At 42.7% G+C, this 22111-nt stretch overlaps 2 protein-coding genes and 1 long non-coding RNA gene across 3 annotated transcripts; 2 read left to right on the top strand and 1 right to left on the bottom strand.

Annotated features, from left to right (window-relative positions):
- Positions 1-2497: 2497 nt before the first annotated feature.
- LOC124996752 (PR domain zinc finger protein 12-like) lies at positions 2498-6558 on the top strand. Its single transcript, XM_047570051.1, has 5 exons — positions 2498-2901; positions 4323-4513; positions 4668-4823; positions 5322-5436; positions 5547-6558. The coding sequence occupies exons 1-5, from the start codon at positions 2676-2678 to the stop codon at positions 5987-5989; spliced, it is 1131 nt and encodes a 376-aa protein (XP_047426007.1). The 5' UTR covers positions 2498-2675; the 3' UTR covers positions 5990-6558.
- A 1404-nt stretch (positions 6559-7962) lies between these two features.
- Positions 7963-8810, bottom strand: LOC124996877. Its single transcript, XR_007110901.1, has 3 exons — positions 8672-8810; positions 8317-8409; positions 7963-8230 (listed from the first exon to the last, which is right to left on the bottom strand). It is a non-coding gene; the product is annotated as an uncharacterized LOC124996877 (long non-coding RNA).
- Positions 8811-10289: 1479 nt separating this feature from the next.
- Positions 10290-22111, top strand: fbxw5 (F-box and WD repeat domain containing 5). Its single transcript, XM_047570181.1, has 10 exons — positions 10290-10422; positions 13223-13418; positions 13510-13667; positions 16157-16340; positions 16648-16796; positions 16900-17262; positions 17346-17529; positions 17642-17789; positions 18710-18922; positions 19521-22111. The coding sequence occupies exons 2-10, from the start codon at positions 13232-13234 to the stop codon at positions 19804-19806; spliced, it is 1872 nt and encodes a 623-aa protein (XP_047426137.1). The 5' UTR covers positions 10290-10422; positions 13223-13231; the 3' UTR covers positions 19807-22111.

Genomic DNA, 22111 nt, shown 5'->3' with positions numbered 1-22111 from the left:
TTCTGACTGAGCCTTATTAATTTGTTCCCGTTTCTGGTGAAAACTGGGAAAATACGTCGCCATCTACAGCGTTAAATTGACTCGTAATTATCAATTCAAAAAAAAAAAAAAAAAAAAAAAAGCCTGGTCGCTAAAACACATGAATGGGACACTTTTTTTTTTACGAGTCGATATTATAGTTTCAATGTCCAGGACGCGCTAAACGAGTTTAAAAGCGTTTTTCTTGGTGCGTAAAAGACGCACCTCCACCTCCTCCACATCCAGCAGGTGTCTGCCCTCCCCTCCCGTCCTGTCCAACAACAGACTGTGGAAGAAGGGGGGTGGTGGTGGTGGTGGAGGAGGACAGGGGGGCTCTTTAGGGAGAGGAGGGACGGCACCTCTCTCACCTTTGCAACAGATAAGCCGATCTTCAGTATCCAGCGCACAGTGGCAGCTACCTTAATCTGTTTTTAATGACGCTGCGGAGGATCCCCGGAGACCGTGCGCTCCTTTCTCCCCGGCTCAGTTTGCAAAAGTGTGTGCGCGCTCCCAGCAGCAGGCCTGACAGTCTGACTCAACTAATTATAATTCTTTTAAACGACCCAAAACAACAGAAAAAGGAGTCTTCTTAATTCAAAATTTAAAGTCCTTCTACGGTTCCCTAATTTATATTTTACCTTTGGTTATTTTGTAGCCACAGTTTAAATCTTCGAGGCCGCTTTCTCCCCTCTTTCTCCAGGCTATTGCTCTCTCCCCCTGATAAGCGTAAAGCTCTGCTATTTGTCCACAAACAAATGCTCCTCTTTGATAGGTTTCCCAGCAGCTCTTTGAAATCGCACAATTACCGCATTCTTTGTGCAATAATTGTCAATCATCCACATTAAATTGATAAGCTTTAAATGGACAGAATAATGGCTTAAATTGGTTTACAATGGAACAGCTAAGCAGGATGATTTGCTATTGCTGACATGCCCGCGGCTTTACCAGCTCCGAATAATGCCATAGGTTAATGCATAAATAAGCAAATCAAATCCATGCGTTACCCCAATTCAATTCATTTAATTCCTCTTTAATAAAGAAGCGGCCCACCCCCCTGTCCCCGCCATTTACCTCGGATTTGTGCGATGAATGCTATAAATGTAAATCAATCTAGATGAGAAAGAATCCCATTGAAAGCGCAGAGAAATTTCATCTGGGAAAAGGAGACAAATGTAGGAGGGGCCCTGCTCATAAAAAGCAGCTGTTTCACAGTAATCTTTTTTCGTGCCCTGTCACTCACCTTGCCTTTTCACTATCTCTGCTGCTCAAAAAAAGCCCTCTCTGCTATTGTATTTACTTGCCATATCTTCTTTCCCATTACATTGCCATAGTCCATATTCGTCCAGAGAGAAAAAGAAAGAGAGAGCACAACTTGCCCATTTTTTTTTTTCGGACAATCCCCTTGTAGTTGTTGGAGTGAAAAGAGGAGTGCATGGATGTCAAATTGCCCTCAAAACACCATGAAAGATTGATTTGCAGCACTTTTCAGGGCCCTGACATTACTTGGAGGGGAGCTGAATAGGAAACCTGTGAGCCGGGGATGGAATAAAGATGTCCTCTCTGCTGGAAAAGAAGGAAAACTGCCCATTTAGCCCCAGTCCATCAAGCCCGAAAAATAGGCAAGAGAGGAAAAAACACAGAGGACTGCGACTATAGAGAAGAAAAGGGCCATATATACTCATCTAAACGTCGCCACAATACCGAGGGGGCTCCGAACACCCATGAATATTAAAACCGCTTACCTCAACAAGGGCTTGAAAAAAAAAAAAAAAAAGTGAACCACGTCAAAGCAGCTTTGCATTTTTTTGCGTGCGAACAATGCTGTAAAAAAAGGAGCTTGTTTCCATTCTTGTTATTCCCGCGCTAACTCCTCAACAAAAAATTAATATTACCACCGCATGAATACCAAATGCCATGAGAAAAAAATGGGCGAGCAACTCCCAGACTCAATGACCCACTTCTGCGCGCAGAAAAACTTCTCTCTTAAAAACTGACGGTCGATTTCTATTCTTTTGTCTGTTTTAGTTCTGTTTTGAAAGCGCGTTTTCTTCCATTTTTGTTAAGTTATTATTATTATTTTTGTCATGCAACAACAGGAGCCACACACTGCGGCCTGAAGAATATTTGCATAAAATGTTTTTTGTTGTTTGTTTGTTTTACAACCATTTCAGACTTTTACGCACATTTTCTCTTGCAACGTTTTTACATTTTTAATGATAAGATCGTATGAAAATAGTTTTTTTGGGGTCGTTTTAGCAAGGCGTGCATTTGTAACTTTGCACAGCATGTTAAATGCGCAGCTTTTAATTTCTAAAGTTTAAAGTTTTGTCCACTCCAGTCCTCCCTCCCTCTCTCTTTCTGTCCCCCGTGTGTTTTAATGTCTCCTCTTCTCTGTTGCAGTGCAGCAGGCAGGTCCACACGGCGAGGGGTGTGTCATTAATAAGTAATTAGACAGGGGTCACACCAGCCACTTATATAAAGAGACCCTCACAGCCAGACAGGGCAGCTTTACGCACACACGCTTTGGAGCAGAGGGACTGACTGAAGAGCAGCTCTGTGCGTCAACGCTTGCTCCGCTTGCAGCTCACCGCCATCGCCGTCATTTCTGGAGGTTTCTCTCTTTTCCATTTCGTTTTATTTTATTTTTTTCTTGCAACATGGGCTCCGTGCTTCCCGCAGACGCTTTGGCTCTGAAGTCTGGATTTAAGTGTCCGAGCCGCTCGTTGTCCGACGTGATCACCTCGGACATCCTGCACAGTTTCCTTTACGGCAGGTGGAGGAACGTGCTGGGTGAACACCTGGCGGAGGAGCGCCAGAGCGGCAGCAACAGCAGCCCCAAGACCGCCTTCACCGCCGAGGTCCTGGCCCAGTCCTTCGCTGGAGGTAGGCTGACCTGCTGGTTTTACTTTGGGACTAACTAAAATATATGTTTTAAATTGGACCCTTTAAAGCTCAGACTGTTTCATGCCACCGCAGCGCAGCTTTGGGAGTTTTTATTGCAGTAAAATGTAGCGTTTTATTCCATCTTAATCTGTAAAAGTAGGCCTATGACTTTAACTGTGCACTATTGTTATAGAACTTACAGAAATTATTTGATTTGCTTAATATAATAATAAGATACGATTTCTTTTGAGTGATTACAAATCAATCTTCACACTCATAAATTCATTTTTCCAAACGTGTCAGCCAAGTTTGGCCGTTTGTTGCACATGCTACGAACACATATAACGTGGATAAAAGCTGAAAACTAACAGAACTCACTTTGCAGCCCTCGAGTATTTTATTTCCCAGAGTTTTCCCCTCATTTTTGCTGCTTTTATTTCGATCCATTTAACGCATTAACCCTTTCAGGGCCCCGAGACCTCGCGTTTAGAGGCTTGTTAGGCGTGTAACTGCCGCTGATTGAACGACGCAGGGCATTAAATTCATTTGGTTAACTTTGTGCTTGACCTGGGAAAGTTTCCACTTAAACCTCGAGGAGAGAAAGGTTTCCTTTCTTTGAGATGTCCCGGGTTTTTATCCCGCATTCATCAATCTCCGGACAGTCTCTTTTCCTCCCTTGGCAGCTATGGGGCTCCGGAGCTTTTCTCTTTCTCTCTCCTTAAAAGATTTGCTGTTCCTCGCATAATGCACCGTGAAGGCTAAATCTAATGCTATTCATTGCATGTCAACCATCTAATCGCCTTTCCATTTTTTTGTTGCCGAAATTCCTGAGTCTTTTAAACAAGTCCTCGTCTCATTCAGCGCAAATTTATTGCTACAAAGTTCTTAAAAGGATAATGAATTTGGAATTAGCCGTTTCTTTTCCAGTAAACTTTAATGAATATCACATCTGAAGCATGACAAATTGCTGGACACTGAGCAATAGAGGACCATTTAACCCCCATTCGGCTGGGATTTTTCGCAGCCTGCAATAATAATAAAAAAAATCTTTGATTTTGACATTAAAGAAGCACGATTTTTTTTCTTTCTTTTTTCCTCCCTTTCTGCTGTGGATGAAAATGCTTTCCGAGGGGGGTTTTTGCACAACAAAAACGTCCAATTCAGCCAGATAATCGAATTAAACGGAGGATAAGGTGTAGCTTAATATTTCGTGACTAAAATAAGATCCAGTTCATTTGCCGCTTTCAGGACTTTTCCAGCAACCTTGTTTCACGAGAAGCTCTGACCACAAGCTCTCTTTTATCTGAAGTTTTACTCACACGCATTAAAGCGGTTTAAAGATGACGCACGGTCTCCATTTTCATCCAACCTGTCACCATTTCGGCTTAATCTGCAATTTCCCTCCGTCTCTATATTTTCAGAGGTGCAGAAGTTGTCCAGCCTGGTGCTTCCCAGCGAGGTGATCATCGCCCAGAGCTCGATCCCCGGAGAAGGCCTGGGCATCTTCTCCAAGACGTGGATCAAAGCTGGAACCGAGATGGGGCCCTTCACGGGGAGACTCTTGTCCCCTGAACACGTGGACCTCTTCAAGAACAACAACCTCATGTGGGAGGTGAGCAGAGAATTAAGTTTCCGATGATTCCACGTTTATTCGGGCCTAAAGATCCCGGGTGTTGTGACTGTGATGTGAATGTTATTTAGAATCCAGAGTCCGATTATCATTTTTGTTCTGAGTGCTGAATTTTTTTTTTATTTTGTGCGCTCAGGTGTTCAACGAAGACGGCACCGTGCGTTATTTCATCGACGCCAGTCAGGAGGACCAGCGCAGTTGGATGACCTACATCAAGTGTGCCCGGAATGAGCAGGAGCAAAACCTGGAGGTGGTGCAGATCGGCAGTAGCATCTTCTACAAGGCTGTGGAGGTGAGAATGGACTTTAAAAACACAGCTTTCTCTTCAGTGCCTCGCACCTCGCCTCGAGGGGGCGCCAAAGATCACGGTGGCTTGGTCTGATCTGAGTTGAGCGATTTCACAGATTTGCCCATATATATATATAATATATATATATATATATATATATATATATATATATATATATATATATATATATATATGTATATAAAAACTTAAAGTCTGTGTAAACATCTACTTTAAAATGTATTTATTTTATCCGCTATAATTTTTAAATGAATGAAACAGCGTGTATGACAGTAACAAAAGTGCCATTGATTCATAAATATCAAAAAAAGAAAGAAAGAAAGAAAGACAATATCCTAACAACAATAGTTACATCAACTTTGTTGGTTGTGTCATTTGTGGCAAGTATTGAGTAATTGTCATGTTGCAACCACCACAACAACAGACTAAAGTCACACCTTAAGTAACTTTGTTTTTTTCCCTCCCTCTTTCTTTATCTCCCAGACCATCCCACCAGATCAGGAGCTTCTTGTCTGGTATGGAAACACCCACAACACATTCCTGGGAATCCCTGGAGTTCCTGGGACAGATGAAGAGCAGCAGAAGAAAAGCAGAAACGGTGAGTAAAGTTGGTTTGCCAAAAGTTGTGCCCACAAGGAAAAGTCAAACTCATCCATCTGAGACAAAGACAAACTTAAACTGAGATCCCCCCCCTTGTTTCCTCTCCAGAGGACCCTCACAGCTGCGATGGCTCTTCCTCCTGCTCCCCCTCCTCCACCTCCTCGTCCTCCGCCACCACCTCCAGCGGCCGCATGCGCTGCGTCATCTGCCACCGCGGCTTCAACTCCCGCAGCAACCTGCGCTCCCACATGCGCATCCACACCCTGGACAAGCCCTTCGTCTGCCGCTTCTGCAACCGCCGCTTCAGCCAGTCGTCCACGCTGCGCAACCACGTCCGCCTGCACACCGGCGAGCGGCCCTACAAGTGCCACGTCTGCCAGAGCGCCTACTCGCAGCTGGCGGGCCTGAGGGCGCACCAGAAGAGCGCGCGGCACAAACCGGTCGTGTCCAATTCCGACGTGCAGTCCCAGGTGTCCCCTCCTCCCCCGCAGATGACGGCCCTGCCGCACCAGATGCCCCTGGTGCACCACATCCCCACCATGGTGCTATGATGACGGAAACGCGGAGGGACAGTCACAACGATGTTGCACTTTAGATTAGAGCCGTAGTGGAGAAATAAAAGGAGCTCTCGGCGAAACAAGCCCCCATTGAGGAAATAAATGACAGTGAAGCATCTCACGGAGACATTCACATTTCTTCCCTTTGTTGTGTTGCTTGTTTCATGTGGTCGAACATAGATACATAAAGATGTTTTAATGTGTGTAAGCTGAAATCTACAGGAAAAAAAACTATCCAAATCAGTTTGTATCAGTGCTTCTCTGTGTAATTATAAGAGCTGAACAAGTGTCACTACAAATGTGAGGCCAGGCTGACGTCCTCTACACCCGGCTCAGGTGTAGCTCCCCTCAGACGCTCAGCAGGAACCGAGGGACGTGGCCGCGTTGTTTTGACCACTGCATCCGTCCACACTGTAAACTGGAATCGTCACTTTAACCTTGTACAGACTGGGTGCTTTGGAGAACTTGTGTACTTGTAAAATTGTATTGTATGCTCCTGTACATGTGAATGTAAATACATTTGTGCTTTCTTCTATTCTAAATAAATGATATCATATTACGTACAGCGTGATTTCAGTTGTTCATCTGTCAGTGAATCACACATTTGCCCGTGTGACACCAGGTCGTGGTATATCCAAAACAAGAAGCTGGAGCAAGGGCAACCGGACTTGTGAGGTTTCTTGAAGACATTTCACTTCTAATCCAGGTCACTTCTTCTTTTCTAAACCACAGGTGGTTTAAATGGGAACAAGTGTGGCTGTTGCTCATCGGAAAATCACCTGACTGGTGTCTGATGATGACCACTTACATCTAATTATAGGAAACTGATCTGAAATTTTATCCTGTTTCCTTTCTCCATGACATCCACTTCAAGAGCACGAGTCCCGTTTTCCTTGATTCAGATTGTTTTTTGGTCAACCACATCTGCAGGCCACACATTCTTAAACACTACTTTGACTAAGATATACACTGATCAGGCATTACATTATGACCTGCTTTTGTGTAGGTCTCCATTGTGTCTCCGAAATAGTTGTGACTCATCAGAACTGGGTCTTCTGAGGGTGTCCTGTGGCAAATGGAAACAGGATGTTGGTAGTCGGGGTCTTTGGGTCCTATGAGTTGAGGGGAGGGGCCTCTGTGGATCATCCAACAGATTCTTGATTAGTCTGGGATCTAGTGAATTTGGAGGCCAGGTCAACGTCTTGTGCATCCACACAAAAACCAGCTCCAAAATTTTCACAGCAGAATGTTACATTTTAATGTAAGGTTTTAATGTTGTGGCTGTTGGTGTAGAATAATAGTTCATGATCATATGCAACCGTGATAAATGCACTTACATCCTGTTTATGCTGAGCAGGGTTGGAGTCAGTCTCATGACATATTAGACAGACAGAAGCATTTCCTCTGTACTTGTTGAAAGCCTGTTGGTTAAGTGGTCACAGCCTGGTGGTTCGAACCATCTGACTGGCTTGGGTGAAGTCTGAAGAGCCGGTGTGCTCGTCCTCTTAGTTTCGTATGTCTTTCTAGTCACGTAAACACATTAAAAAGTGGTTGTGACCTGGTTACATCTACAGTGATTTCCTCTGGTTGCTCTGCTTTCCTTTCACGGTTTCATCAGCTCTGGAAATACTTGCACTAGTCACTCAAAAATTCTGCTGTTTCTGCTATGAATTGTTTGACTACCTCTTCCCCAGTGGTTGTTCTTTGTAAACTGCCTTAATATAAAAAGTAAAGTAAAAGTAAAAGCATAAAAGTATGAATCAGATGCGAACCAGCACTTTGAAAGTGTGGATCCTACGCGCATATTGCAAGTTCTTTAAAAGATTATTTAAAAATCACACTATGAAAAAAAACTCTAATCACAAGTCTTATTTGTCAGACATTTTTTCCTGCAGTTGCATTTATCTTCCGCATGATGGCGCCAAACACTCAAAATAAAAAAAAATGAAACATGAAGCACACTGGAGGCCATTTAATAATTTTATTTCATTCAGTAGGAAGTGTTGAACACTTTACATTTTTAGAGTATCAGTGAATAAATTTGAGCCACTGCTACACTTGCCAGCTTGTCAGACATTATCCAACTTCCCAACGAGGAGTTTTCAGACAGGTCGTCATTAAAACAAGCGCAGGGCAGCTCAGAGGTAAAGGGTTAAGGGTTTTCTACTGGGTGGAATTTTGAAGGCTTCTGACAGCGTGGTACCACGCCATTACAGACCGTAAACACATTCCCATCTGCACAATTGGAAAAGAGAAATCAGTTATTCTCAAGAACTATTCGATTCAAAATTCTGTCATTTACTTAACCCAGTGAAGAGCACCTTTTCTCAGGTACCCTCATGAGGACGACGACGCCTTGTCCTTCCCACAGGAGCAGCAGGATGATGCTATCCAGTTGACAAGGTTGCGCACTCCTAAAAGAACACAGGGACATTTCTGTCATTCGTTTGTAGTAACAGCAACTCTGCTTCCAAACCTTTTCTGCTGAGACAATATTTGTTGCGGGAAACCTGACTCCATCCTGATCAGGTTTGACATATGTAAAAACAATGCACTTTAATGTTTTACCTAAGAAAAATATCAACAGAAGCAGCCTAGGAAGTAAATAATTGATCTTGTTTTTCCTTCAAAATAATCATTTAAAAACAACTTGTCTCATAAACGGTTTAAACTCACCAGAGATTATCCATCACAGCATCTCTCCACTTCAATTTCTTCTGTGTCAGTGGGTCCTGACGTGCAGCTCTGCAGTAGCTACCTGGTTAGTCTGTGTTACGTGTGAACTGACACCACAAGCCAGTGACACAGCAGTTTTCTTTCCACAGAGGCTCCAGTTATCAAATGACAGATGCTCATGGTGGCATTAGGGAAATGAAACATATACGGGAAGTGTAATGTTACCAGTGTGTACGAGAGATTAATGATATTATTATTGCAATGACCACTTAGACAATTTAAGGTCAAATAGGTCTTTGAATCAAGGTAACCAAAAAAAAAAAAGATTAAAAAAATAAAAAAATAAAAAATAATCATCATTGTATATATAAGAATTTGAGAGAGTCAGGATTAAAATGAATACAACCTATGCTGGTTTTAATGATAGTTATTGTTATAGTGTTTCTTTTATTGCATGTTTGCTCCTAAATTACTTTTGCAGTCATTATTATGTTGTTTGTGTGCTGTCATGTCCAAATTATAACATTACATTGACTAAATATTAATTTCCTAGAGATTTAAACTAAACAAAGCTACCCATTGTTCATAAATTACTGTGCCTTATCTTAAACCCAATGTATTCACTAAACTGTATCATTTACATCATGAGGATGAGCCTTTTGTCATCAAAAGAGCGTGTGGCTGAACACATCTGCACTCTCACCACATGAGCGATACAAATACATTACTGTGTGTGTGTTCATTAACCAGTAAATGTATTTCCCTTCAGGTCACGTCACGCGGTTAAAGGTTTTTCTGAATTTTTCACATTTCTGCTTAAAAACTACTCAAAATAGCAGAGGACTTCCACACACACATCCTGTGGGTAGATAAAGATAACCCAAACAAACAAATGACAAAGAAATACTACGCTATAGTATTTGTGTATTTAGGTAAATGAGCTGATATATCATATCTGTCAGTTGCAAATGTAAATGAAATGAGGCATTTGCATTCTTCAGTGGGAAAATGTTATCTGGACAGATCAGACTGAGTCTGAATGAGAGGCTCATGTCTGAAGACAAAGGGACATAGTATTCCTGCATCATGAGGTCCTGATGCTGTGAAACATGGGGACGGCTAATATCCTTGGGCCTGTTTTGATGCATCTGGGCCAGGACAGCTTGCTACCATTGGAGCAACTAATTATGAATCCAAAAGGCAGTTTCTGAGAAGACATTTTGCTGCTCATCCTCTTCAGTTCTCAGATGATTGGCGAAACGTCTTCTCAAAAACTCTTCAAGTTTAAACGCCTTTTTTGGATTATCATGACTCGGATGACTGAGAACCTTCACAGACAACTAATTGTGAATAACACCAACAGATTCAAAATGAAAAATTATCTTTCTGTGGGCTGGATCTTAACAGAAACAGGGTCAAGCAGCAAGACGACTCCAAGTCGCTCTACAAATGAGTGGTTAAAGAAGAATAAAATTAATGTTCTTGAATGTATAGGCTACTACTAGCCCAAAAAGTATGTATGTAGACCTACTAACCTTGCTATGACGTGTATAAATCATAAAAACACTGAAATGTATCCTGAGTAGATTGGTGGATCGATTGGATCGATGCGGCTAACGATGGCTCTGCGATCTGTTGGTCGAGCCTAGCCCGTTTAGGATTGTTGTCATTTTTTTTTCTTCCTGGGGTTAGCCTTAGCACTGGCTAACCGCTTGGATTTTTTTCCTCCCCAACATACTGCGATTCAGCAGGTGAGTCACAGTTTATGTCAGCAACTTTGTCATGAAGTCCGGCCGATTTACTGCTGACACTAAAGCACTAATTCCTGAAAGTGGAGACTGGTTGTCAAAGCTTAAATCTGCATCTGAAAGTTGAAAACAAACGTCAGCTAGTCGGCTAGATCAAGGCTAGCCCCGTAGACGTCAGTTAGCATAGCTGTGAGCTCGGAATTGTTTTTTATCAACCAACATACAAACGAGGTCTTGTTACTAGATATATAACTCGTTTGTCTGTAGCTGGGGCGCTCTAGTCTTTTTGCTTTTAGTGTAAACACAGTAAGTTGTTATGATTTACACGGACACCGACAGAAACCTCCATGTTAGGTCATAATCAAGCGACTCTGCGCTTCAGCAAAGAGCAGTAAATGTATCCCGACAATTTTAATGAGGTGCAAGTTAAATGTTTTAAAAATAAATTATTTTATAAGAACTTGTACGCGTTTTTAGCTCCTTGGTAAATGTCATGCTAGCATAGTTCTGCTCTGGTTCATTCCTCTTTCATATTTTCAGTCGTTTTTCATCATCATTATTATTATATAAAAAAAAGAGAAGCAAACACAGCCTACATTTTCAGTTTAGCGTTTATGTATTTATTGACTATTTAATCCCTTATATGGTATTAGTTATTGACATTTTTATTCTGTTATTAGCTAATTTAACCCCCTTTTCTCTTGTTTGCCTTGTAGCATTTTGATTTTTGTTTTTAACTTTCTACTCTTATGTTCTTGCTTTTTTTTTTGTATGAGAAGTGCTCTGCAAATAAATCTGATTGATTTTCTTTCACATCTCCACAAGCAGCGCATGCTTTATGTCAAAGATTAGTTTAGGATTGGCCGAGATTCCTGACAAAATGATGATGATGTATTTAAAGACGGCTCAGTGCTGTCTGTGCATTTAACAGCTGTCAGACTCAAGTTAGTCCCAGGAGAGGAGGAGCCTGGAGTTATTTAGGGCCTGAAAAAAGTATTACACGACAGGTTTCTGGAGCTTTGAGTTTCACTCAAATACATACTTGACGAAACATGCGTCAGTGAAAACAAATGCTGATAAAACACTCCCACACAAAATAACCTTTCATAAGAGTTTTAATGTTCAGTTTATGTTGAAATTGTATAAGAAAGGTGATGATTAATAATGAATTAAACAGAAAGGTGTTATTTAGCCTGACCCACTGACACAGTACAGTACACCACAATACAGAAGCTCATATCAACCGCTTTCTTAGTTATTTTAAACATTTGCCGATAACCGTAACCTTCCTAAAGCTGAGATTTAGTGCAGCAGTGTTGCATTAGAAGACGTTTGTTGTGGGACATTTTTGCCAGAATTAGTCATTTTCTTATTAAATAGTGAAATGCAAGGATTCTTGTTCTTTGCCACTTACTGTATGATCTGTAAAACTCAGATTTAAAGACGTGATGTTGGGCTTTAAAGGCTTGTAGTAAACACTGTCAAAGTTCAAGCCTGTACAACTGAAACCGTTTCTCATGTGACCCGAGTCAGGAAAGGAAGTCGGGCATGTTTTCTCTTTGCCTTAATGCAGAGGTGTTAAACATTTTTCACACCAACGACCCACAAACTGCTGTATGTGTTCTATATTGAACTCGGCCTAATGCTATTTAGTACTTTCATTTTCAGTATTAAGCTGTTCAGATAATAAACAGGTTCTTCAAATGTTATTTTTTTATTTTAAAAAAGGACCAATGGGGAGGCTGTGCAACTTAAACATAAACATACCTGACATAAATGTGTCTAAATGGTGTGTGTGTGTGTATAATTGACAGATAAAGAAACTGACAGATTCAGGTTTCAACTTTAAACATCCCTGAGGTATGTTTAGTGTGTTGTCTGACCCTGATGAGAAGCACACAGCTTATCTAACCTCGGATGAATGGATGGTGGTGGTTAGCTTCTCTTCTGTTAATATTGCAGTGCTTCTGGATTTCACCTGGGGACTGAATAGACTCTCGGCCAATTGAAGGGAACAGAATCGCAGTGTAATTTGCGGCCTCGTGATTGGCTCGGCAGCGATAGGGGGCGGGGCCTACTGCGTGCAAGAAGCTTACAGGTCTAGTGTGGTGCTCTGTGTGAAGGTGCTCTGTTGATACACCTGTTGCATCGCTGAATGAGAAGAAGTGCTGACTGAAAGATAACGTCTTCTGCCTCCATTTATCCCTTTACTATAATACGTTCGATTCATGTTAACATGTTAAAGAAACTTAAATTTGTGGGGGGAAATTTAAAGAAAAATGTCTAATCAACCCAGGATTTTGCAACCCCTCCCTGCAGTACCTCCGTGGACCCTCTAGGGGCTGCTGACGCCCTGTTAAAGACCTATGCGTGGTTTGAACCCAAAACTTGAAGCTTTCCGGGATACAGAACATTTTTGTGGAAATGTGTTTTAAACCACGCACAAGTTTTCTTGACATTTTCTATCTTGGGTTTAGACATTTCAAGTTTATAGTTGTATATATTTTCTTGTAGTTTTTTATTTTAGTTTTGTTTTGTTTTGACAGTTTTATTAGATCATTATTGGGCAGGAAGTGATGGGATGAGAAAGGCAGAGGCATGCAACAAAGCCTGTTTAATTTAGGTTTACGACTGGTATCAAACTTGCTTCACCACAGTGAGCTGAGGGCTGTAGCTTCACTTTATATGTTGTTCAGTTTTCATACTGTACCATGAGCCAAGCGTCTGTTTGGCCTCACTTTTATTCAGCATTATGAGACAACAACCCCAATACTTTAACCCGTGGTGTGTCTGTGTTGCTCAGGATGTTAGGATGGACTGGGGCGAAGCTCTGCCGGACTGCCTGGTGTTGGAGATCTTCATGCGACTGCCCCATGACGCTGTGCTGAGAGCCGGCCTGACCTGCAAACAGTGGCTAGCCGTCTCCAGAGACGAGTTCCTGTGGAGGGAGCTGTTCTACAGCTACTACCGCATACCGCGCTACGTACCCCGGCACCCTGGTAGATAACTCGCATCATTTCAAAGAGAGATTGAGAATGATTGTCAGTGAGTTGTAACAGAAACACTCGTTGTCGTCTTTCTTGTGCGCAGCGGCGGTGTCGTGGTACAGGGAGTTCAAGCGTCTCTTCGACTGCATCCCCTGCGTGGAGGTTCAGACGCTGAGAGAACACAGCGACCAGGTCCTGCACTTGGCTTTCTCTCACAGAGGTCACCGCTTCTCCTCCTGCTCCAAAGACTGCACTGTTAAGGTGAGGATTAAGAGATTAAAGAGGTTACTCTCATCCTGCTTCTTATTTTCTTATTTTCCGCCAGCGTGGCAAGTGGGTGGTGTTCACTATTTAACTACTTACGTATTACCAGAGCTGTTATTTTCTCGGATTTACTCATAAACCCACTTTACGCCACGTATTTTAGGGCCAAACCGTTTTTTTTTTGTACGTTTCACTTGTAACCGTGGGAGATGTGTTTCTATCTCTCGATGATCAAATGTCACCGTGATCCGACAAACAGCACTTGTGACTGTTAGTCATGAATTCATCCACCACCTACAGCACACGTTCATACGAATCTCTAATAGGACTCCACCTGCTTCACTTCCAGTACACGGATGATAATCAGGATAACAAGGTTATTGTGTTGCTCACATTGAGCTTCACATAACTACCATTGTTAGTACAAAGAGGACACCGTGTATAAAAGTGTCTGTAATTACTAAACCATTACTCTAATCTGAACGGGGACACCCTCAAATTCAAACTTCACTTCACATTCAGGTTTATTTGTGATGTGCAGGATTATATGTGTGAAAATTAAATAGATGAAATATAAATTATAGACGGCAGAATTTATATTATTCTATAGGTGTTGACATACAGTGGGGGAAATAAGTATTTGATCCCCTGCTGAATTTGTAAGTTTGCCCACTTCCATAGAAATGATCAGACTCTGGTTTTTATGGTTGGTTACTGGTTATGGGTATAGACAGAATATCAATCGAAAATGCATAAAAAACACACAATCTAAAAGTTATAAATTGTTATGTATTTTATTAAGGGAAATAAGTATTTGATCCCCAACAATTCACTTAGAATTCAGGCTCCTACAGATTGGCTGGTGCGCATGTGGCACACAGCTGTGCTCAGTCAACTAATTACCAATACTCCTGATCTTAACTCGTCATGTATATAAAGCACACCTGCTCTAAGAATCAGTTTCTTACATTCCAACTTCTACAGCACCATGGGCAAGACCAAAGAGCTGTCAAAAGATGTCAGGACAAGATTGTAGACCTGCACAAGGCTGGTATAGGTTACAAAACCATCAGCAAAAGGCTTGGTGAGAAGGTGACAACTATTGGTGCCATTATTCGCAAGTGGAAGACCCATAAAAGGACCATCAACTGTCCTCGGTCTGGAGCTCCCCGCAAAATCTCGCCTCATGGAGTGAGGATGATGATGAGAAAGGTGAGGGAGCAGCCTAAAACAACACGGCAGGAGCTTGTTAATGATCTGGAAGCAGTTGGGACCTCCGTCACCAAGAAAACAGTTGGCAACACACTGCGCCGTTATGGATTGAACTCTTGCAGTGCCCGCAAGGTCCCCCTGCTCAAGAAGGCACATGTACAGGCCCGCCTTAAGTTTGCCAGTGAACATCTAAATGACTCAGAGAAGGCTTGGGAGAAAGTGCTGTGGTCTGACGAAACCAAAGTTGAGCTATTTGGCATTAACTCGACTCGAAAAAACGTGAGTATGACCCAAAGAACACCATACCCACGGTTAAGCATGGAGGTGGAAACATCATGTTTTGGGGCTGTTTTTCAGCAAAGGGTACAGGGCAACTTCACCGCATTATGGGGCCAATGAATGCAGCCATGTACTGTAACATCTTGGACAAAAACCTTCTTTCCTCAGCAAGAACACTGAAGATGCCTCGTGGGTGGGTTTTCCAACATGACAATGACCCAAAACATACTGCCAGGACAACAAAGGAGTGGCTCAAGAAGAAGCATATTAAGGTCATGGAGTGGCCTAGTCAGTCTCCAGACCTTAACCCGATCGAAAACCTGTGGAGGGAGCTGAAGCTCCGAGTTTCCAAGAGGCAGCCAAGAAACTTGAAGGATTTAGAGACTGTCTGTAAAGATGAATGGGCCAAAATCCCTCCTGCGCTGTGTGCAAACCTGGTGACCAACTACAAGAAACGTCTCATCGCTGTGCTTGCCAACAAAGGTTTCTCTACAAAGTACTGACTTGTGTTGTGCTTGGGGATCAAATACTTATTTCCCTTAATAAAATACATAACAATTTATAACTTTTAGATTGTGTGTTTTTTATGCATTTTCGACTGATATTCTGTCTATACCCATAACCAGTAAACAACCATAAAAACCAGAGTCTGATCATTTCTATGGAAGTGGGCAAACTTACAAATTCAGCAGGGGATCAAATACTAATTTCCCCCACTGTATTTAAGAGAAGATAAGATATTCCTTTATTTATCCCACAGTGGGGGTGACGTTTTCCTTGGCTTCCTGTAATAAAAACAAAACATGTGACCAAATGTTTCCTCCGAGGAATTCCCCCAACTCTGAAGCTCAAAGGAATATTCAGATATTTATACTTCGTGGATTTATTGGCCTCCACTGCTGCCGATAATTAACCATGTGGTCGCGTCCCATTTTTGCCGATGTCATCATCCCCTCACATCTTCCCTGACTTGTTTTCCGGCGTCTCGCGTGCAGCTGTGGGACACGGAGCGTCCAGATGGGAATATCTCGTTGGTACACAGCTCCAGCATGCGGCAGTTCAACTGGGGCTACACCCAGTTCTCCCAGTTCAACGCCGACGACAGCCTGCTGCTCGTGTCCGGCGTCTACCTGGGCCCGCACCACTCGTCGTCTGGGGAAATCGCAGTCATCAGTCTGGGTAGGAGCCAGAGTCAATGTGTCACTTCCTGTTGACGTCCTTTGAAGTTCAGCTATTATTAGGTTTCTCTTTAAATCTCCCACAATGGAGTCTCATTACGGTGGATGACACAGATTTATTTTCTTTAAATGACGTACGTATGAAATAACACACTGTGTGAATAATCATCTACGCTAAATGACCCATTTTTTGTCTTAATGATTAAGGTTTTATGGATTATACTGTATTTATTCACTGCAAATACAACATACGTATCGTTTTCATTAATGTGTTTTTATTACTCTTTATTTTTCCCCATTCACTGCAGAAAATTACTCACTGCTGTCACGTGTTAGGAATAAGCCGTACGATGTGTTTGGCTGCTGGCTGAACGAGACCCACCTGATCTCAGGGAACCTACACTGGATTGGCAACATGACGTCCTGCTCCGTGCTTTGGCTCAATAAAGCCTTCCAGGTGGGACATCGCTGCACCTACACACGTTATTAATATCATTATTATTATTAGTAGCATTATTGTCGAGTCTTCTGGTTTTCTCTCTTCTACGTCTTCTTTTCAGGACATTGAGTCGGAGAACGTCAACGTGGTCAAGCGCCTTTTCAAGATCCAGAACATCAACGCGAGCACCATTCGCACGGTCATGGTGGCCCACTGCCGTCGCCACGACAACCCGGACCTGCTGCTGGACTACGAGGCCCAGTCTGAGGCCCGGAGGCAGAACGGGCAGCGGCGGCAGCAGCAGAACCACCAGCCTCTCCTCTTCGACCTGGGAACTTCCGGCAGCGAGGAAGAGGACGAGGAGCGGGAGATAGAGGTAGAGGAGGAGGAGGAGGAGGGGAGTCGGAGGGAAGCGAGGAGCAGAGGCCTCCCCTCTGCCCGCTACCCTCAGCCCACCATCTCAGGCCTGGAGCACGTTAAGCATGTGAGCTTGATGGCGTTTTTGATTCATTTTTAAAGCAGTCTTATTCTCCATTTAACCATTTTTTTCCCCCCACTCTCTCGCAGAGTCGTAAAACCGTGGGGCCGAGGGAGCTGGCGATCGAGACCCGGGTGGCCCAGATGATGGGCAGAGCCCACACGAAAGCCCCCGACCCCAGCCTCATCGAGCCCTCCGAGCCCGGGGAGGGAGAGGACAAAACGTACTTACTGTTCACCACCGGCAGCCTTACATACTCTCCTCATCAGATCGGTAAGACTGCTTCCAAACTGCTGCAGGGAAACCAAAGCCTGAAACAGCCATTCAGATACAGTAAAGTTGTTTCTAGACTTTCTCTTATGTGGCGGCTGCTCTTCTTTTCTAGGCATTAAGCTAATCAAGCCCGACCAGATGACTACTTGTGGACCTGTACTCGGGGAAGAGCGGAGTTCAGAGGAGTTTTTTGACTCTCTGGACCATGTCATTGATATCCACGGCCACATCATCGGTATGGGCCTGTCTCCTGACCACAGGTAAATGAATGTTTTGTTTGGTTTAAATATGCAGGGCTTAACATATTCCAGCACCACGGCAGATGTCTGGCGTGTGGTGTTTGAGAGCCATTCAAAAAAAAAAAAAAAAGATCAATAAATAATAAACTTGCTGATGCCGATATTGTCAGGTTCAAGCAGTAAAGTTGGTCCACCAATGGAATAAGAGTAAAGCAGCTTTCCATCTCCAAACTGCATGCTAATGCTGCATTCAAGACATCTTCCGAAAATATGAGCTCTGAGTTGTCAGAAATTGCTGCTTCCAAAATAAAAATAAGTAGCTGCTACACATATGTGTGACAGTATACCAAACTTATTTTTTCTCTTCCGAGTTAACCTGTAAAGGCTGTGATGTCAGAAGTCTGAATATTCCGAGTTGGAATATAGAATTTCCGAGTTTTCATGAAGGCATCATCAAAGTGGCGTTTTTTCAGGAGTAGGAGAGCAGAAAGTAGGGGAATGTGTCCTAATTGCAAACAAAGGACTTAAAAATAGTAATAATAATAATACAAATATAACTAATATTAAATTTTGGGAGGTAAATTTGGAAATTTAAAGTCGGAATATACAGTTTTTGTATGAATTGAAACTGAGTTAAATTGTTAAACTGCTAATTGAATGATTCCTCAAATTAATTAGCTTAATTAGGATTGCTTTTTTTAAGCCCTGCATCTGACATAGAACCACAGAGTTTTAAACAGGTTGGACTGGTTTAAGGTTGAACTGTTTTGTGAGGCCTTTCTTCCTTTGTACAGAGAGCAAATTGCTTCAAACGGACTCCAAAATCACATCTGACACACTGCAAAATAAATAAAATAAAAAACATATCCGTCCCTTTGTGCCTCTGCAGGATAATGTGTCGCGCTTATAAGCTTAAATCTTCCTCTGACTCCATCGTTCAGGTACCTGTACGTGAACAGCCGGGCCTGGCCGGCCGGCTGCGTGATCTCCGACCCCATGTCTCCGCCTCCCATCGCCGAGGAGATAGACCTGCACGTCATCGACCTGAAGAGTTTGAGGGAGGAGAGGAGAAGCCTGCGCGCCCACCGAGCCTTCACGCCCAACGACGAGTGCTTCTTCATCTTCCTCGATGTCAGCAGAGACTTTGTTGCCAGGTTTGTGGAAAATTTCACACGCACGTAAATTTCCTCGTACGTGTTGTTGCAGCACGTCCGCTTCCATGCCGGCACGTTGCGTCACATTAAGATCGAGTTTCAGTGTTTATTTTTTAGTGAAAGAGTTTTCGGTCATCAGCGGGAGCGAAACGAAAGGATGGAAGTGAGGAGTGTTTGATCCGTTAAGCGTGGCGGACGTCATCGTGAATCATTACAGGATGTGTTCCAGATGTTTTTCCCTCCACATTAGGTTAAAAATAGATGAGGATGTTTATTCGTTTACCGATGTTTGAATCTTAGGGGATTTTCAAAATGACTGAAAACAAACTTCATGTTTGTGGGTGTATGCTTAACAAATACTGCTTCTTGACAGCTTAATAATTTATTAATACGGTGGAAAAAAGGGAAAAAAGACCTTAGAAGGTCTTTGAGACACGAGTGCTTTATTAAATTATTAAATAGGAACTAACTTAAAGCTCTGAGAACTTAAACAATCGACTAGTCAAGGCAATTTAACAGTGAAAACAGACTGAACCAAATTTGTGCTGACTTGTGCTGACGTCACTAACCTGCTCCACCATATATCTCCCGCCCGTAGCGGAGCGGAGGACAAGCACGGCTACATCTGGGACCGCCACTACAACATCTGCTTGGCCCGGCTGGCTCACGACGACGTGGTGAACTCCGTGGCGTTCAGCCCCGCCGACCAGGAGCTGCTGCTGTCCGCCAGCGACGACTCCACCATCAAGGTGTGGCGCTCGCCGCGCATGGTCCGCCTCGCCCAAGCCCCCGCCCGGCCCCTGAAGCCCCGCAGCCTCCTCCCGTCCTGGCTGAGCCGCAACAAGAACTCCTCGTCCGCCGGCAGCGTCAATGGAAAACCGTGAGTCACGTTGGACGACACAACGAATGGGAGCGGGGGTGATGTTGGCGTTTTTCCTCCGTGGTGTGAATATATATATATGTGTATCTATATATATATATATACACACACTCCATGTGTATGTAGGGTGGTTACAGTCGATGGTTACAGTCAGTGGTTCTGCCCGACTCTCGTTGTCGTGACCCGAAACAGTGCGAGGCAGCGTCTTCAGCTGGCAGGAGAGTCACAAGGGGGCGCTGTCGCTCCAACAAAAGGACGTAAATCACTGTGTTGCTGTTGGCTGGAATGATATGCAATGTTATCACTAATATAGTATAGCGCTGTCACCTAAATGCACAAGACATGTGTCCAACACTGATCCCCAAGACAGGCTTGTTATGTACTTTTATTTTTACGTGTAACAAGGCGTCTGAATGGGTCAGGACCTGCACCCGAGATGTAAATGTCTGTAAATGCACTGGAGAGGAGACGCTCGCTGTCATGTCCTCTTCATCAGGGGAAAAAGGTGCAAGTTTATAATTTCAAACTTGTTTTGTTTCTTATTAATTGATATTTGTCTTGTCTTGATCTTGCTTCCTGAGAGTAATTATAAAGAGGTTTAAAAACCAAAAGGGAAAAAAAAAACAAAAAAACAAAAAAAAAACAGAACACTACTGAGCTGCTTTTAATGTAGTCTGCCTTGGTTTTAACGACGTTCCACCCCCGATGTTTTTTTGCCCAAGAACTGATCGATCACAGTTTACGTGTAGAATTATTGAGTCATTTATGAAAGAAAAAAAAAAGTTGTTTGTGTAGCTAATTGTTATTGGACCTTTATAATGTAGCGGTGTATTTAAACCCTGTTTATTGATTAGGATTACATGCTTTAATTATGTCAACTCATTCTCCCTTTTGTCTCCTCATTAGACATATAACAGAAGGTTTGTTTAGTTTCCCAACGTAACATCCTTAACTAATAATGTGCATACTGAACATGTTACATATATATTCCTGTACGGTTGATGTGGAAGTCATAATCATTATTGTAAGTTGTTTGAAATATCAATATGGTGAATTAGTCATTTTGTACAACAAGCAGAGCTGGATTTGAGAAACACATACGTCAGCCAGTACTTTACATCATTTAGAGAGAATAATACTGGACTCAGACTAGAGGAGTTTTGGGCTGATGTGTGCTCACCCCAATCCCACATGACTATCTGAAGACTCCCTTAGTCCGGACCAGACCAGACTCGATACTGAGGTCCTTCCCAGACGGTCTTATGAGTGGTTAAAAAAATTCCGATTGACATCAGATTTTTCTTTTTTCATTTCCCTCAATTGTTTCCTTGTCCACGCTCGTTTAGCCTTCTGCTTTTGAATTTCCCACTGTGTTGCAATCTGACTGGCGAAAGACAAAGTCAAAGGATTGCAGGGGCACCGCTGCCCCCAGGTGGACCGGAGGTTAGACTGTGAATCCAAATTGTTGCACCTTTAGTTTATGTCAACTTTTCCCCACGGGACCACATCAGGTAGCGTATCCAGTTCTTGCTGATCGGGCGCAATAATCTAAAATCCTTCTACAAACGTTGTGCAAGACTAGAAGGAATAATATCTGTCAAGTGTCTGATGTTTAAAACTCCTGTAATCTGAGCTCAGCTTAAATTTACTTCTTTGACGTTTAATTGGATGTTTTCTCGTCTATTATCGGTGAGTCATTTAAAAGAGTATATTGAAACAGTCTCATAGGAGGCCCACTTAACCTCCTGTCACTTTGATTTATCTTAAAATCCTCAGCCGACTTATCTGTGTTGAAATGGGCGAGTACTTTTACATCATACCTGTAGTTTGACTGAAGGTCCTCTTACTGTTAATGGTCGAGATCTCTAAAAACAAAACAAAACAAAACAAAAAGTAACACATAACAAGTGAACCCTGACTTTGTTTTCTGTTTTGTCTGCGCAAGGTTCAGGTACTTTTCTAACATTTACATACAGACATTACCATATTTTCCCTTCCGCAGGGGGAGACGAGTGAGACTGATGGTAAAACCCTTTAATTCTGATTGTGTGTCCATTTGGTTTTCAAGTTTTAAGACGGACTTGCATCAGCAGACCTTTCACCAGCTGAACACTGAACAGTATTCTCCACGTTTTGCAATGTGTGTGGTAATAAGTCATTATCATTATTATTATTCCATGTCACTTTCACAATGATAGCTACTAAGCTCCATCGCTATGATCATGATTTCCCTGTTCGCTGTTTTTTTTTTTCATTTTCATACTCCCTTTGAATAAAAGGCATGCCCATTAAGGCCCAGAAGTCTGAAA

Source organism: Mugil cephalus, chromosome 19 (assembly GCF_022458985.1).
Source record: "Mugil cephalus isolate CIBA_MC_2020 chromosome 19, CIBA_Mcephalus_1.1, whole genome shotgun sequence".
NCBI classification, from domain to species: Eukaryota; Metazoa; Chordata; class Actinopteri; order Mugiliformes; family Mugilidae; genus Mugil; species Mugil cephalus.
The sequence above is the reverse complement of the archived record's forward strand: the minus strand, read 5'-3'. Positions and strand labels throughout refer to the sequence as shown.